The 15986-nt window shown below is 41.3% G+C and overlaps 1 protein-coding gene across 1 annotated transcript in view; it reads left to right on the top strand.

Moving 5' to 3' along the window:
- Positions 1-15599, top strand: part of OSBPL10 (oxysterol binding protein like 10) — a 110421-nt gene extending 94822 nt beyond the window's left edge. Inside the window, exons 8-12 of the mRNA XM_082295745.1 lie at positions 1773-2256; positions 10809-10995; positions 12378-12560; positions 14324-14477; positions 15195-15599. Of these exons, the coding sequence (XP_082151871.1) occupies positions 1773-2256; positions 10809-10995; positions 12378-12560; positions 14324-14477; positions 15195-15239 (1053 nt within the window). The 3' untranslated portion in view covers positions 15240-15599. The remainder of the gene's footprint in view (positions 1-1772; positions 2257-10808; positions 10996-12377; positions 12561-14323; positions 14478-15194) is intronic.
- The last annotated feature ends 387 nt before the right edge of the window (positions 15600-15986 follow it).

Here is a 15986-nt window from a genome sequence, read left to right as displayed (position 1 = left end):
TATATCTAAACTTGTAAAAATGATTAGCCTATAAAGGACCATGTGTGTGTAAATATAAAATACAGAAGGAGAGAGCAAACAAGCAGATAAGTTACCAAACAGAGCAGTTCTCTCTTTTTGCAGGGAGGTTCTGTGACTTGCTGTGGAAAGGCTCTGTTTGAGCTGCTGTGACTGGAATTCTTGTTCATGTTTACAAGTTCTCTTTGAGAAGGGTTGAATGATTAATAAAAGTTTGACAGCTTCTTTTTCATTATCCCTAGGACCCGAAAGGACTGATCTGTGCTTTGGTCCCAGTTAGAATAGCAAGCTGGGGCAGCAGGGTGAAAGCAAATGTGTTTGTGACATAGTGGCTCCCTGCCTGCTGTAAATAACCCTTGCTTTTGGGAAAGGGAAAAAATAAATGCAAGAATTAAAGAGGAAAGCAGAAGAATTGCTGTCATAGAGGACAGCTGTTGGTTTGCATCTGGCATCATTGAGCCACTTGGATTCACGTAAAATAGATTTGTGTGTGCCAGAAGTTCCTTTTGGTCATGCGAGAGCAACCTTTGAGCTCCCCTGGGACAGTCCTGCACAAAAGAGGAGCATGAGGGAGAAAGAAGGGAGAGAAATTATGGTCTGTAGCCCTTGTTTGTCTTGCAGTGCCCTTCAGGATGTTTCACTGGAAGCTTCTAACAAAGTGTTACTGTGAAGTGAGTGACTTCGGCAGCATCTGCTAGAGAAGGCACTTGAGACTCTATCCAAATCACTTGGGGCTGGCTCCCTCCAGGGCAGACTGCCTAGTGCTCAGCCCCAGGTTTTTTCTGGGCCCACGGGAGCCTCTCTAGTCCCAGGATATGAAAGCAATGGTTTGTGCAGTTTTTATTTCAACTTGTGTGAAATAAAGCAAAGCCATGCAGAGGCCCACCACAGTAACATGGTACCATCTAAAACTGAGGGAATGTGCCGTGGGCTTGGGGGAAACAGGAGATCTTAGGGATGGCATGGGATTTGACTTGGGAGTTGTGGGGGGGACGTGACAAGGGATGACACTCTAGGGCAAATGGGGAGTGTTTTCTTGCCTATAGCCTCTTGGGAAGGGTCATTGGAATGGTTTTATACTTGGAAATAGACCTGAGATTTGGTTATGATTTGATTATGGTTGGATCTCCTTGGGTTGGTTTGTTAGAGGCTGGAAGGAATCTAATCTGTGTATACTATACAGGGGTAGTCAGGGGCCCAGGAGTGAAATACGGAACACAGATGTTTGACAGAAGGGATAGATGTCTCCCTTGCATTCTCCACCACTTAGAGGTTGGTGATATGTATGTTCGTATAAAATACTCATCTTCTAGTGGTTTGGGAGGGTGTGCCACTCCCATTTTGGAGGGTTATGATTAGTTTGGTTTGTTGATGTTTGATGTAGATTGGTTTATATCAAAGTATGTTTTAGTGTCCTGTAAACAAGGAAAACAATGGCTGGTTTGTTAACTGAGAGGAGAGGAAAAGGTGGATTTCCATGTGAGTGGAACAGCCCATCCTTTTGTGAGCTGCTCTTGAAAGTCATAATGACATAGGAAGTAGCGTGCATGGGTATCGAGGCCACTGCTTTTTCCTTCACTCATTATTTACACTGCAAAGAAAATTAAATTGTTGTGGCATGGGAGAAAAATATGCTATCTGGAAATTTGGCAGGGTCAGAATTACAGCTGTCCTAACTGTTCTCTTCCCCCCTTCCCCCCCCCGTAGTGTGATCACAGGGAAATCATATCTGCCTTTGTCTGCTTTGCATACAGGTAGTGCTTCCAACATTTATTTTGGAGAAAAGATCCCTGCTGGAGATGTATGCAAATTTCATGGCCCATCCAGACCTGTTTTTGTCAATTGCAGCTGGAGCCACTCCCGAGGAAAGAATTATCTGCTTTGTGGAGTATTATCTAACAGCTTTTCACGAAGGCCGAAAGGGAGCAGTTGCCAAGAAGCCCTATAACCCTATAATTGGTGAAACGTTTCATTGCTCGTGGGATGTGCCTAAAGATAAAGTGAAAGCATTCAGAACTAACGGTGCCTCCACGGTTTCTAAGGACTCAGCCAAGGAGCTTGGCCAGGACCAGTCCACGTGCTACAAGCTGAGGTTTGTAGCTGAACAAGTGTCTCATCACCCACCAGTATCTTGCTTTTACTGTGAGTGCAAAGAGAAGAAAATGTGTGTGAACGCTCACGTATGGACCAAAAGCAAGTTCATGGGCATGTCAATAGGTGTTTCTATGGTAGGTGAAGGTAAGAAATGTGCTTTTATTCTGCTTTTTTTGAGCCAATATTTCTGAGTGTCAGTGGAAATCCAAATGTTTCCCTGCTTGCTCTCCCTCTGACCTTTCATTTGAACCTTATGACTGTTTGCTTTTGTGAAGTTTGGAATTAAAACTGTAGGGTTCGTATAACCTTTTGCTGTGCAGACAGAATGTGAAATGCACATTACATGTATAAATGTGTGCTTATATTGATGAGAGTCTGTTAATATATATATGGCCAGACCTCAGATATAATTAAATTACAATAACAAATGACAAATGATAGTATATTCTGTGAGAATATTTTTGTTTGTGTTGTTCACTTTTAAAGTAATACGGGATTTGGTGTTCACAACTGGAACAAAGCAATGAGGAAAACTGCGTTTTTACATAAGCCTGACATTTATTTTTCATAGCTTCTGCAGAGAAACATGATTTCTGTAGTGTTTGCAAAGTTAGTGTATTTTCACAAGCTTTCTATAAAGTCACATATAGAGGTATAAATCCTGGTTTTATGTATCATATATATGCAATCTGCATTGTGATAAGTCTTTGGCTCAACTTGAGTTCAGAAATATGGGGAATCATAACAAATCCTTAATGGGTTATCTGAACTAATAACACACCTGTACCAGTGTTGTCACTGACACTTAATGCAGTGAGAAAAAGCAATTTACTCCCTGTGGCCATTTGAGGGTAACATCCTATGTATGGATTTTAGTGTTTTGCCTTAACTAGTTTTTAGACTGTAGTCTCAGAAGTATGAAGACAACTTGCTTCTTTTTGTCACCATTATGTTTAATACTATGATATTTAAGGTAGTGGAAAAGTGGAGTGGGAAATGCAGTGATTTGGTTTTGCTTATTAATAGCAACAAAATAATTATGGTGAAAAAATACAGGTGTCTTCTGCTATTTCCACTATCTAAAACTAAAGACCAGCATAAAGGACTACAGTAGCTCCTTCTCTGATGGCAACATATTCTCTTTTTAGTAGAAGAGATATGAAACCTCCTTACTGCTGGTTTTGATGTCCTTGTGATAAAGTCTATCTTAGCACGTCTGTTTCCTTCTTCCTATGACTTAGGTGTTTTGCTTTGAATACAGAGTTGAGGAAGTTGGGAAGGGAGTGTCAGAAGGGAAATTGGTCTTTCTGTCTGTCTCCTGCCTATACTACTGCCAGCCTGAGTCATTGGCTTAACATTCTGCATTTTTCTGGTACATGTTAATTTCTAGTACTCTTTTGCTCAGTGAAGGGAAGTATTTAATGGAAATAAAATGAAACACAAAGTCACTTATGATTATGTAGGAGTAGGGAAATTTCTTTCTTTTGCTGCTAGCGCACACAGTTCCCTGGGATTGGGGCTGTCTACTGTGGGGATTATTTAAGACTTCAAAGTCCTGATGTGTCCTGGTTTTGAGAGAGAAAGGGTCTATGAATTAACTGCTTACTCACCCCAAGGATTGTTTAATGTGTGCTTGTGAGAATAAGTTCTTCCCTATACTCTTTCTTTTTTTCATGCTCCTGAAGATACCCCAGGAGGGGAGGCAGGCTTTGGGGAACATCTGCAGTCCCAAACTCTTTTATTCCAAGGTTTGCTGCTGTCCTTATGATGGGTGTCCTGGGAGGAGGTCTGGGTTCACCAATTCATAGTTACCATTCATCTTTTTGTTCATGTAAGCAGAGCAAAAGCAGGGACCTTCATGGTGACAGCATTTCTGGGAAGTGATGGAGACATTCTAGTGCAGCCCAAGCATTTCTGTTGCATGTCGAGGACTGGTAATGGCAGCAAGAAATTGTACCACCAAGGCTTTTCCATCATCTGAAAACAGCCAGCCTAAGCCTGACAGCCTCAGTTTAAAATGCTGGTTTTGCAGTGCAGTTCCTCCACTTGAAACTGCACTTTCTTTAATTTCTTTGTTTATTTATTTTAGGTCCAGGGAAGTCTTCCTGATTAAGATGGTGTGTGGATTTGTCAAACTGTGGAAAAATTAGAATCTACTGCAGATGCTTCTTTCTTACGTGCTGCAGAAGTATAAATTCTGTAGTAGGCTGAGGTCAGCGTGAGTACCAGGGAATTGATTGCTGAACCAAAAAAAAGGAACTGATGGACTAAGTGTGGGAAACCTAAGTCTGTATTTACATGCCTAGCAATGCAGGGCCTGATAATTTTTTAGTGTGAAATACAATTTGGAGATTTTTTCCTTGTGTTTAGGGACATTTTGGAGTTGCAACATTTCATAGGGGGTGAGTTAGTCTGGCAAAGTTAGTGAGTTAGGCTGTGGAAAGGAGCTGTTAGTCAGAAGGCATCTGAAGCTACTTAAGGTAGGTAGAAACTAAAGTTAGCTCCTTGGAGAAACTTTCACACACCAAGGTTGGCTAGTAAGGTTGTAATCTTACTTTAAACTGTTAAAAGTGAGTTTCTTGGGAATGAAGTATCACTGATCCTGCTTTTGATGAAGGACAAAGTAACATCTCATAGATCATCAAAATCTCTGGGTTTTGATTGTTGTGGGGTTTTTTTGCTACTGTGCATTGCATGACCAGAATAATCACGTGCTGTTGTTGGGATTTTGTCTTGTCCCTTTCTCGTTTTTTTTTTTTCTAAATTTCCCCTTATTATGAGCATTCAGTCCTTTCTTGCCTGTTGCTGGAGTTAAATTACAGACATGTGGAGGCCTTTGACTTTTTGTAAGATCAGTAAGGAGTTTAAGTGTGGCATCATGTTACTTGAAAGTCAGTTTCCTTGATACCTCTGATATACCTGTGTCCATTTGGAGACTTGTGTTAAATAATCATGGTGTTGGTTCAATATTAGTTTCATTATACTACAGATTAAATCAGTACTAATCAATATACAAGAGGGAAGAAGAATCCTTCCAAACAGAGCATCAGAGAACTGTAATTAATGATTTTGATAATTTAGTCGTAGTGAGTGACCATCTTGTTCTAGTCAGATACATCAGAACAGCTGTGTTTGACCTGGTTGCCCAGAGAAGCTGCCGATGCCCCATCCCTGGAAGTTTTCAAGGCCAGGTCGGATGGGGCTCTGAGCAACCTGGTGTAGTGAAAAGTGTCCCTGCCCACAGCAGAGGGTTTGGAACAAGATGATTTTTAAGATCCCTTCCAACACAGGCCATTCTGTGATGATTCTGTGATGATGACCAGAAACTTCATTGTGGCCTAATGTTGAATACAAGCAGCTGCGGTGCATTTTGAAACATGGCTCTCTACTGAGCAATTCTGTGTGTGTCCTTCCAACAGTTCAGTGAAGCTTTTTCTACTGCAGTTGGCTATTTGCAGAAATAAAGTAGTACTGAATTTTTGGAGCTATGGTGTGTAAGGAATATGGTAATGGTAATGTGTCTGTGGGGGCTTTGAATCATATTTTTATAGAAAGTCCTTAGATATATAGAGCATGTTGCTTTTTATTAGAAGCTGATATAGAATGTCATAGAAGTACAAAGGCTTATAAAGGAATTTAAAGAATTAGGGGATTTAAGGATGGTATGGTCTTGGCACACAAAGGGTACAGCTCAGTATCTCAGTGGTGTAACTTTTTGTGTATGTTGCACCTCAAAGTGACTAAGATTTTTTTTTTTCTGTTGGTGATTTTTGTTTGTTGATTCCAAGTAAGAATCAGTTGCAGAGATGCAGAACAAATGGGAGAGCACTGCTGGGAATCCATGTGAGGAGCTGTTTTATGTGCTAGCCTTTCTTTATCTCTGGTTATGAGGGGTCTAAATCTGGCTTGCTGATGAAATGCTGCAACTTTTTCTTTGCTGTATAACAAAACCCCCATTCTTCAGAGTAGTCAGCACTGAGTTTCCTCTTGAGAAAGCCACCCTGAACAGAAAAGAGTATTTTGCATAAAAGAACTTACGTTTCATATGCAGCCCCTAATTCTGGTTAATGTTAATTATGTACTAATGAAAGAGTGAGGGGGGAAATGAGGATGTAATGAATAGGATCACATTAAGATTTAAATTTGCAAAGGATGTGAAAGCCAGTGTAAATATTTAATGTTTTTTTATGTGGTCCATAGAATCTTCAAATGGATACTGGTTATAGGGTAAGGATGCTGTGGTGAGGACACCTCAGTGTCAGCTGTGCCTGTTCCTTTTCTGCTCTTGGATTTTGGTCCAGAGCAGCAAAATCCAACAGAAAGTGTCATCTTTGATTTATGGGTTAATTTTGTAGAGAGCATAAAGTACATTTAAATGGATTGCTCTGTATTGTCAAGTGGCTAGTTACGTCTGGTGTTTTCACTTCTGCTATTTTAAATGTTTTAAAAATTAGTGAGGTGTAGGCTTCCAAAAATTATTTTTCTAAATTGAAAATCAACTTGAAGGGATTTGATAGGTGGGTAAAAGGTTCAGTGCTTTTTCTAGGGTAAGTTTAAAAGAAAGCAATGAATGTTTTTGTCCTCTTTTTTTTTTTTCCTTCTGTTAGAATACATGTATGTGTAGGTATTAACAGATGCACAGGTTAACAGGTCTATAATTTCTAGTAGTGAGAAATTAGTGACTTTTCAATTTACCAGTCCCAAAGCTTGATTGCTCCATGCAATTAGAGCTACCTAAATATTTCCCTAAGTACTCATTTTTGTGTTAATATTTTTTAGCCCAGTGTTTTTAGAACAGTTTTTCTGTAGCATGGCACTCATTACTTAATTTAGCAAATGGCTCCAGTCTTTGAAAAATGAGCAGTGCAACACAGCTGGCTGGAAGGTTTGAGATATTAAGAGCCCGGTTCTGGCATCTCCTGTTTTCCTGTGGGGATCTGGGCAGTTGGTGATGCACAATACCTGTGTGGGGTCATCCCACACATAACTTACTCCTCTGTCTGTGTTAGGAGTAACACAGACAGGGTGAAGAGCTTCTTAAACAAGGAAACTGCCCTAGGCCCCGTGTGCCCCATGTGCCATTTGCTGTTCAGATTGATCTCCATGCAGGCAGTGGGAAGCATTAAATCCCACATGTCTCTCCTGCAGCTTATTGATCCAGAGCCTCCTCTGGGTTTTTTTGTCAATATGTATTACTGGGAAATCAATTCACAAAGCTGCAGCATCAGTGAGGGACATGTAAGAGTCAAACTGGGAAAATGATATGCCAGGACCGTCCGCTTCCTTTAATGCAGGCTGAGGAGTCGTGGATGGGGTGTGACTCTGAATACATTGCTGTAGTAAAAAGGAGGAGTAAATGGTGTTGAGGACATTTCAAGGAGGAATTTCAATATTTTGAACTTGTTTATAAAAAATTCACCCTTCTGTGTAGCTTTTTTTCTAATAAACTAGATTACTAAATCCACTGTTCCTCCCAGAGTACTGGTCTGGTGCATTCTTCCATATGTAATTGTTGCCTATAAATACTTTAGATTTTTTTTTTAAAGGAATTGGGAGTTTTTGAAAGAATGCTTTGATGTGAGAGGAAAAAACTAAAATGGGAAAATATTCTACAACTTTTCATGGGTATTTACTTATAGTCATTTTCAAACTAAACATGGATCATCCCTTACAGTAGGGAAGCAAGGGAAGAAAAATGGCCTGCGTGTTTTCCAGCAGTTGTTTTTAAAGATCAGTTGCAATGTAATGATACTTTCAAGCAGATGTTAAAATTACACATTGTAAAGTAACTTAGCTTTCAGTTAATTGGTTTTTAATTTCTCAAGATTGGCACTTGGCAGGGTAGGGTGTTAGTTCAAATTGGGGTACCTGTTAAAAATGTTGAATCTCAGTGTAATTTTTGACTTCCTCTCCCCTAAAGAAGCACAGGTCTCTGTTGAGATGTGGTGGTGCAGCCACGGTGTTTGTGGTGCTTCACTTAAACGAGGTTTTGTATGTGGGCTCTGCAAATGATGGAATGCAGAACAGGTTAATACTAAAAGTTGTGGGTATTTCAGATCTGCCCTTTAATCTCTTTTAGACTATAATTATGGAGCTGGAGTCATGCTTCGAGTGAGATAGCATTTCATTAAAAAATGTATTTATTCAGGTGTTTAAGGAATTCAGAAAATACTCTACCAAGTGCTAAAAATACTGCCAAGAGAGCCGGGTTCAGTTTTTAATATCTAACCTGCTGTGGTGGTTAAATATTTACATTGAAGGTCACTGCTGCTGTTTGCTCTCCATTTTAAATGTGCTTGGCAGCATTGCAGCTCCAAGTCCCTCCCACTCAAGTAGGGAGAAAAAAGCTATTGATCCCATTGGGGGACAAAAGCAAACCTATACTCACCCAAAAGGAAAAGGGTGCACATACAGGGATGGTCAGAGGAGGATGGCAGATGGAGAGAGACTTTTTACAAGGGCATGTAGTGACAGAAAAAGGGGAAATGGCTTTAAAATGAAAGAGAGTAGGTTTAGGTTAGGTATTATTTAAAAAGTCTTTACTGTGGGGGTGGTGTGGCACTGGAACAGGTTGCCCAGAGAAATTGTGGATGCCCCATCCCCGGCAATGTTCAAGGCCAGGCTGGATAGAGCTCTGAGCAGCCTGGTCTAGTGGAAGGTGTCCCTGCCCATGGCAGAGGGGTTGGAACTTGCTGATCTTTAAGGTCCCTTCCAACATAGGTCGTTTTATGAGTCTACAATTGTTCTTTATTAACTTAATGCTATTATAGCACCCATTTAATGAGTTTGATAACCAGAGTCGTTTTTTGAGTAAAAGTTCTTCCTGGCTGCATGTCCAGGATGAGTTGGGTAGTTCAGCATTCCTGCAGTGTGTTCAGCTTGGACTTCTCTGCAGGTATGGAGCTGAGGACGCTTGAGGCAAAATGTGTGTGTGTGTGTTCCAGTTGTGTCCTCCTGGCCTTTCCCTGCTGGTGAGGGTTCAGCACATGAAAGGGGAACTTGTAACTTGCCAAGATGAAATGGTTAAAGGTCCTTTTAAAGACATGACTTGTCTGTGTGCTTTTGCATTCCCAGCTCCTTGTGTCAGACTTGCTGGAGTGGAGATGCTGGCTGTGTCACTGCTGGCAGGCTGAGGTTGCAGAAGTTCTGAGAGCAACTGCATGAAGCTGTTCTGGTTTGCAAATGTTTTCCTGTGAAATAGTTTCAGAAGACAGAAGTGTCAAATTGCAGAGCTTCCTGTGCCTGCATTTAGTTTTCTTAGCTTGAGCCAGTATTCAAGATCATGGTTCTGTTATAGCTCTGGGCTTTTAAATTTTGAGTGTGTTTTTGTGTTTTTGTGTTTTCATGCAGCATTAAAGGCATATTTTCATATTGGCAGCAGTAGTGTTGTGTTCCTATTTAATGCTTTTTCATCATTAAATCTGAGATCACTTTGAAAAAGTAGTGTTATTATTCCCTTAAACAGATAGATTAATCCATACCACTAACAGTGTGTTCTTCCCCTGCCTGCCCCAGGGTGAAGGCAAATGGGCTCAAGCTCATCTTGTTTCTAAACAGATACTATTACTATGTCAAAATAACTTTCCTGCTTTTTTTTTTTTTCAAATATTTCTGGGTTCTGAGTGCTTCCTGTGATGGGTTATTTTCAGTCCCTGTTGTGAAAAAATATTTTCAAAGCTGTCATTTTTGCCTTTAGGCAGTTAGTAAATGGGACACAAAAGACTGTAAAACTCTGATAAAAAATACACTGCAGACATTTGGCATGATTTAATTCTGCGTGCAAGGTTTATGGTGCTCTTTTCCTGGTCTTATGTCCTGTTATCCTGAAGACCAAACTACAGTTTTTATGGGGATAGAGTTGTATCTGTAGCCCCAGGGGAAGCTGCAAAGGTTTGATCAGGAAAGCTACTTTCTTTGTGCAACTTCCAAGTAATGTTGAAAAACTGCTGCTGTTGTGTGTTTAGTTACAGCCTCATACTGCTGAGGGTGGAGGAACCTTTACAGAATGAGATGGAATTACCAGTAGTTTTTTCTGCCTGGTAGAGACATTGGACTCGGTGGTAGTAGAGCAGTGGCCGTGCTGGCCCCTCTTTGATGATGCAAGATTTTTTCAAAGCCTGTGTGAGAAACGAGGTATTTGGAAATTAAGGAGCAAATTTAGTGGGAGATTTCTAGATGCCGTGTTTCCTAGCTGTACCCATGGAGACTCAGAGCTTTTCACTCCTACCAACTAAGGCATCAAGAGGAAATTAGTGGAGGATGTGGCTGTTTCTAACTGAGTGGAGAAGTGAAGAGTCCTTTGGCCATGCCCATATTTTTTCTGGAGGGAGATTATGATATGACATTGAGGGAGCATCTGAATTTTCAGTATGGGTTTTTGCAGGGACATTTTATGTTTTTCCAGCATTTAACAGTAATACAAAGTAAGGAATCCAGTCAGACTTTCTGAAAAGTTGTTTGGTACCATGCAGGAGCCCAGGGTACACAGTCAAACTGGGTGCTTTTGAAAATGCTTGTTGGAAGAAACTTGTTCCAGAGAGCAGAGTTTCTTTCTTAGCAGACAGTGCCCTCCTTCAAGGAGAGCTGCACGTTGTGCTCTCTGTGGATGTGCATTTTGATGGTGGTAATTTGGTCAGTGACCATCAGGTCTTATCAGTGAACCTTTTATTACCTCACTTTCACCTCTTCCTGTGTAGGTGTTCTTCACTTGCTGGAACACGAGGAAGAGTATGTCTTCACCCTGCCCAGTGCCTACGCTCGCTCAATCCTTACCATCCCGTGGGTGGAGCTTGGAGGGAAAGTCAACATCAATTGTGCCAGAACAGGCTATTCTGCCACAGTCACGTTCCACACCAAGCCCTTCTATGGAGGGAAGGTCCACAGGTATGGGAATTACTGTCTTCATCTTGTTTACCTGCTGCTGGATTTCAGGGGAAAGACTCTTGGGCATCTGTTCAGTTCTTCTGTTGCAGTATTTTATAGACAGATAGCTGAAGTTCTTTTCCAATTAGTGCTGGAGATGACTTAAAGCTTTAGGGCAGTTTATTGTAGCAATACATATTATGTTGTTTAACTGAATTGGATGTATTTTTCTCATTAAAATAAAGTGAGTGTATCTTGCCAGCCTTTGTTGCTTGTAGAAGTTGCTGTTAAGTGCAGGATCAGAAAAATGCATGTGGGAAAGGCAATATTTCTGCTATACCAGCTGCTGCTTCTGTGTGAGTCTTGTAGATGAACTGGTGTTCCAGGTGGAGCTCCCAAAAAGAGGAGAGAAGCAAAAGTTTCACTGCCCATAGTGGTAGCTCCCTACTGGGAACTCCCAACTCTGCACTGAAATTCCAGATGGTGGAAATGTTATTTACCTTCTTTGGTTCCCCTTCACTAAGGGCGCAAAGAGGTCCTGTGCAAGACAGCCTCCTGTCTTGCTTCTGTGATCAAGTTGATGTCCCAGTCATTAACATCAGACCCCTTTCTTGTTCAGAGGAGACTGTGTTTTTGCATGGTTACCTCTGTTTTCAGATGGTGTAACTATTCTTCCCATTTTGATGTTGTGTTCAGGCACATGTCCACATGGGGCTGTTTTGACATGGTTTTTCTCTAAAAGTTGTAGATTAAAAATTGGTGCCATCAGGGTGAGTGGAAATTTGGTGAAATTGTGCTGTATTACTTTAGTAATTGAAAAACTTAATTGAGTTTACAGATTACTTTCTAAAGCACACTTGTGCATGCTCATAGATACACACAAAACTTCTCTCTGCATTTTGGTTTTCCAGTCCTACCTGCCTGTTTTGCTCACTCAGTTCTTTGACTGCTGAGGTGGCTTTAGTCATTGCCTCTCAGCAGCTGAGAAGTGAACTTGCAGAGCTAAAGAAGAAAACAAAGATAGCCCGAGTCTTTGACATGGGTCTCTGACAGCACTATGTTCAGGTGTGAAAGTGTCATGTATTGAAAATGTCACATGAATGTCAGGGATTGTTTTTCAGACTGCTGAGGTCACCATTTGGCTCTGGGTTGGAGTATCAGAGTTTTAAGTTGGCTTACTGCTGTACTTCACTAGAATGTCATCCCAAAGCTATTGCTGTGTTAGAAGAGCTTTCCTGGGATGAGTCTGTCTTTTTTGGAGACAGCATCACTACTTTGCTTGAATAATTGATTTGTAGAGGTAGAAAGCTGCTTGTACCCTTAGCAAGGTAATGCTTTCATGTACTGATAATAAATGGTACCAGTTATTTCTGTGGTCTTTTTTTCCTTGCCCCTTGAATCAGGGTTACAGCCGAAGTGAAGCACAATCCAACAAACACCATTGTGTGCAAGGCACAGGGAGAATGGAATGGGACCCTGGAATTCACTTACAGCAACGGAGACACCAAAGTGATTGACACCACCAAACTGCCTGTTATCAGGAAAAAGATCAGGCCCATAGCAAACCAAGGGCCGCTGGAATCGAGGTAAGGGCACAGGCTTTGCAGTACTCTCCTTCTGAACCTTGGGTGGTAACAGAGCATGGAAGCCAACTGCAGTTCCCAGTGCTGTGGTTTAAAAATGCCTCACTTCCTACAGCACAGAAATCTGGGCACATAGAGCTGTGTATTGGTTCCTTGGAGTATAAATTACACTGTAGTGACGAGTACATAAATTTTGTAGATGGGGAAAATGCCTGTATGTGTTCTAATGAGCATCTGGAAAATGATAATGTAGTGTTTTCACCTGCTTTTTGGAGTGATTGCAACATGGTAGGCAAATGAGTCAATTTGTTGCAAGTAATTCAAACTGGCATATATATATATATATAATGTTGCCTATAATTTAAACAGGTATTTCGTGTTTTATATATTTTAGAATATATATTTGTGTAAAAGTATGTAAAATGTGAGGCAGTGGGAGATATAAAGACACACATACAAGTAGTTTTGAGGCTCTCAGCACCTACATCATGTGCCTAACTCTGACTATGTACATTAGAAAAAAACGCGCTCTGTATTCACTGTCAATAACTGTTGATGCTTATCTTCAGAAAAATCAATACTTTAATTGAATTTAGGAACATTTTATTGGAGGACTTAAAAATATGAGTTAAACTACATTTTATTATCTGTAAATGTCTTTTTATTTTACAAGGATGTCTTGAGTCATTGTGCAGGGTCAGATACAATTTGTCTGCTTTCTAGACTGCTCGCTTATCCACAAACTCATTTTTCTTGTGTACTGTGGAACATAAAGATTGTAGTAAATAAGGAAACTAGTAGCTCTTCAGTGTATTTATTGTATTTTTTAGATACTAGTAAGCAAATTGCATCCATCCAGTGCCTCTGCAGGATCTGCAGTTTATCAGATTGTAAACACAAAGTCATTTAAACACCCGTGGACATACGTGAAAGCTGTGGTTGATTTCAGACAGAGAGCACTTTGGATTAGATATTAGGAAGAAATTCTTTACTGTGAGGGTGGGGAGGCACTGGAACAGGGTGCCCAGAAGCTGTGGATGCCTCATCCCTGGCAGTGTTCAAGGCCGGGTTGGATGGGGCTCTGAGCAACCTGGGTTAGTGGGAGGTGTTCCTACCCATGGCAGGGAGGATCTTTAAGGTCTCTTCCAACCCAAACCATCCTATGAAGGATTTTTCTCAGTGCTTTTCTGGGCAAAGTTTCTGCTAGGCTGATATGAGGCATTGCATCTGAGTGTGGTCAGCTGTGTGAGAAACATATTTAGCTCTGTACTGGTAATTATTGTAACTGGGAATACAGAGCACAGACCTAGAGGGGCTCCCAAAAATCAGTTCTTCTGTTAGTGACCTCATTGGACCAGTCAGAGTCCCAATTCAATGCACTCTTGGGTTTTGGCTGACACTTCCTTTAATTCAAAAATTTACCTGAAAAAAAATGCAGAATTAAATGCCTGTCATTTGGGGGGTGGGGGAACATCAGTAAGGAATGTGAACTGGAAATGGTAAAAATAAATCCACCTGCTTTGAGAAGAAAACTCAGGTGGTGAAGAGTCAGATTGCATGGCAAAATACTGGGAGCTGAGTGAATCTGAAAATTTGGTCCACAAACTTGATGAATATCCTAGGAGAGTGATAATTCCCAAGCTGTGGGACTTGGAAAACCGGCATGGATAGCGTGGCCTCAGCCTGCTGCTCACCAGAGTGGTGTCCAGCAGCACTGGGCTGTGGCAGAGCTGTTCTCACTCTCCCTTGTGCTTCTCCCTGGCCAGGCACCTGTGGCAGCACGTCACCAACTCTCTGAAGGAGGGGAACATCGATGCTGCCACGGAGCACAAGCACCGCCTGGAAGAGAGACAACGAGCAGAGGAGAGGCAGCGCACGGCACTCACAACTCCCTGGAAACCCAAATACTTTGCCAAAGAGGTACTCGGAGTCTCTTGGTTTAGAGACCCTTTTAGCAAGTTCCTGCACAGGGATGAGTAAATGTCTGTGGATTTTTGTCATGGGCCAGTGTTGTTATGTACCACTGATTGCTTAAATTCTTTTGACAGAGTCTGGCTCTCGAATGAGAGCAGTGGATTTTTCCATGTCTGTGTTGTTCACTTTCCTTCAGTTAGATTGATTTTGATCTGGATTTTTGGTATCTAATGTTAGGCACATAAAGCAATGTGTTTTTCTGTAAAATCCAGCCCTTTTCAAATGCTGCATTCTCACATCCCCTGTTAATCTTAGCATACTAAAATGAGCACAATCTAGGGAGATTTGTCCAATGTAAGTAAGCATTGTCATCCTAAACACAGTCTTGAGTTTCATCTGTGTGAAAGGAAACAGATTTTACCCAGTTCATCTTTGCCCTTTCTTGGAGGAAAGGTGGAGGGGAAATGAGACTGACTGAGGTTATTGTTATGTTAGCCAGTATGTGCAGCTGTTTAAACCAGGATCTCTTGCATCTTCCCACTGCTTCTCTTCCCCCTTGTAATTTTTCCCCTCCCACTCACATCACTTGTCAATTCATTAAACACAGAATTTTCAGGTGACAGGGATGCCTTCTTGCTTGGTCTTATTTTAGCTTTTGTGTGGACATACACAGATCCGATATTTATAAATCTTGTTTGTAACCTCTGCTTAATTTTCTTGCAGGGCGATGGTTGGCTGTATGTGAATCCTCTCTGGAAGACCCATTGACAGGAGAGAGCAGTTGCCTCATAACTTTACCTGAAAGGCATTAAAATGATAACAGTACGTAACTTCAGGATGTCCTTGGATAGGTCCTGATCCCAGAAGATCCCCATGTGAAGCTATGTACTGTGAATGATGCATCTCAAAGCAACCACGAGCTCGAGTTTATTCAGGAGCCATTTTGTGTGTGCAGATCCACAGACACAGGCACAAGTCCCTAAGTACACACGGTGTGCATGTGTTCTGTGTGTTATTTACACTCCATGTAAACAGTATCAACACCAATAGCAACTCAAAGACCTTTTCCTTAAAGTGTTAGGGCACAGAGCTCCGGCTGGACTCGGCCGGGGTTCCCTGAGTTGTGTGCTTGCAGGATCAGGCCCTGTGCTAGTATTTAAGAAAATACTTTTTTATTAGTACTGGTTAAGGTTTTTCTATTTTTCACTTTTGCCAAAAATGTTTTGCACTTAAAACGTGACGCGTCTCTTAATGGCAGTTGTTCTGTCTGAACAGTCACCGAGTAACTCACTTTGACATAAGAATGATCCACTAGCTGTGCTCGCTCCGGGTTGCTGAGTTCAGGGCATGTTTCCTGTCACTGATGAGTGTGAATTTCCTGCCACCCTGTAAGAAGTAGCAATACCTTCTCCAGAACATTGTTCTTCACACTAACGTGTTGTGTCCTTGCTGCTTTGTCTGTTCATGCTCCAGCTGTTCAGTCGGTCTCTGGTCACCACCCCTGAGCCAGCTGCT

The sequence above is a fragment of the Coloeus monedula genome (assembly GCF_965178545.1).
Source record: "Coloeus monedula genome assembly, chromosome: 1".
Classification (NCBI taxonomy): domain Eukaryota; kingdom Metazoa; phylum Chordata; class Aves; order Passeriformes; family Corvidae; genus Coloeus; species Coloeus monedula.
Note: the sequence above shows the minus strand (reverse complement) of the source record. Positions and strands in the feature narration are given on the sequence as shown.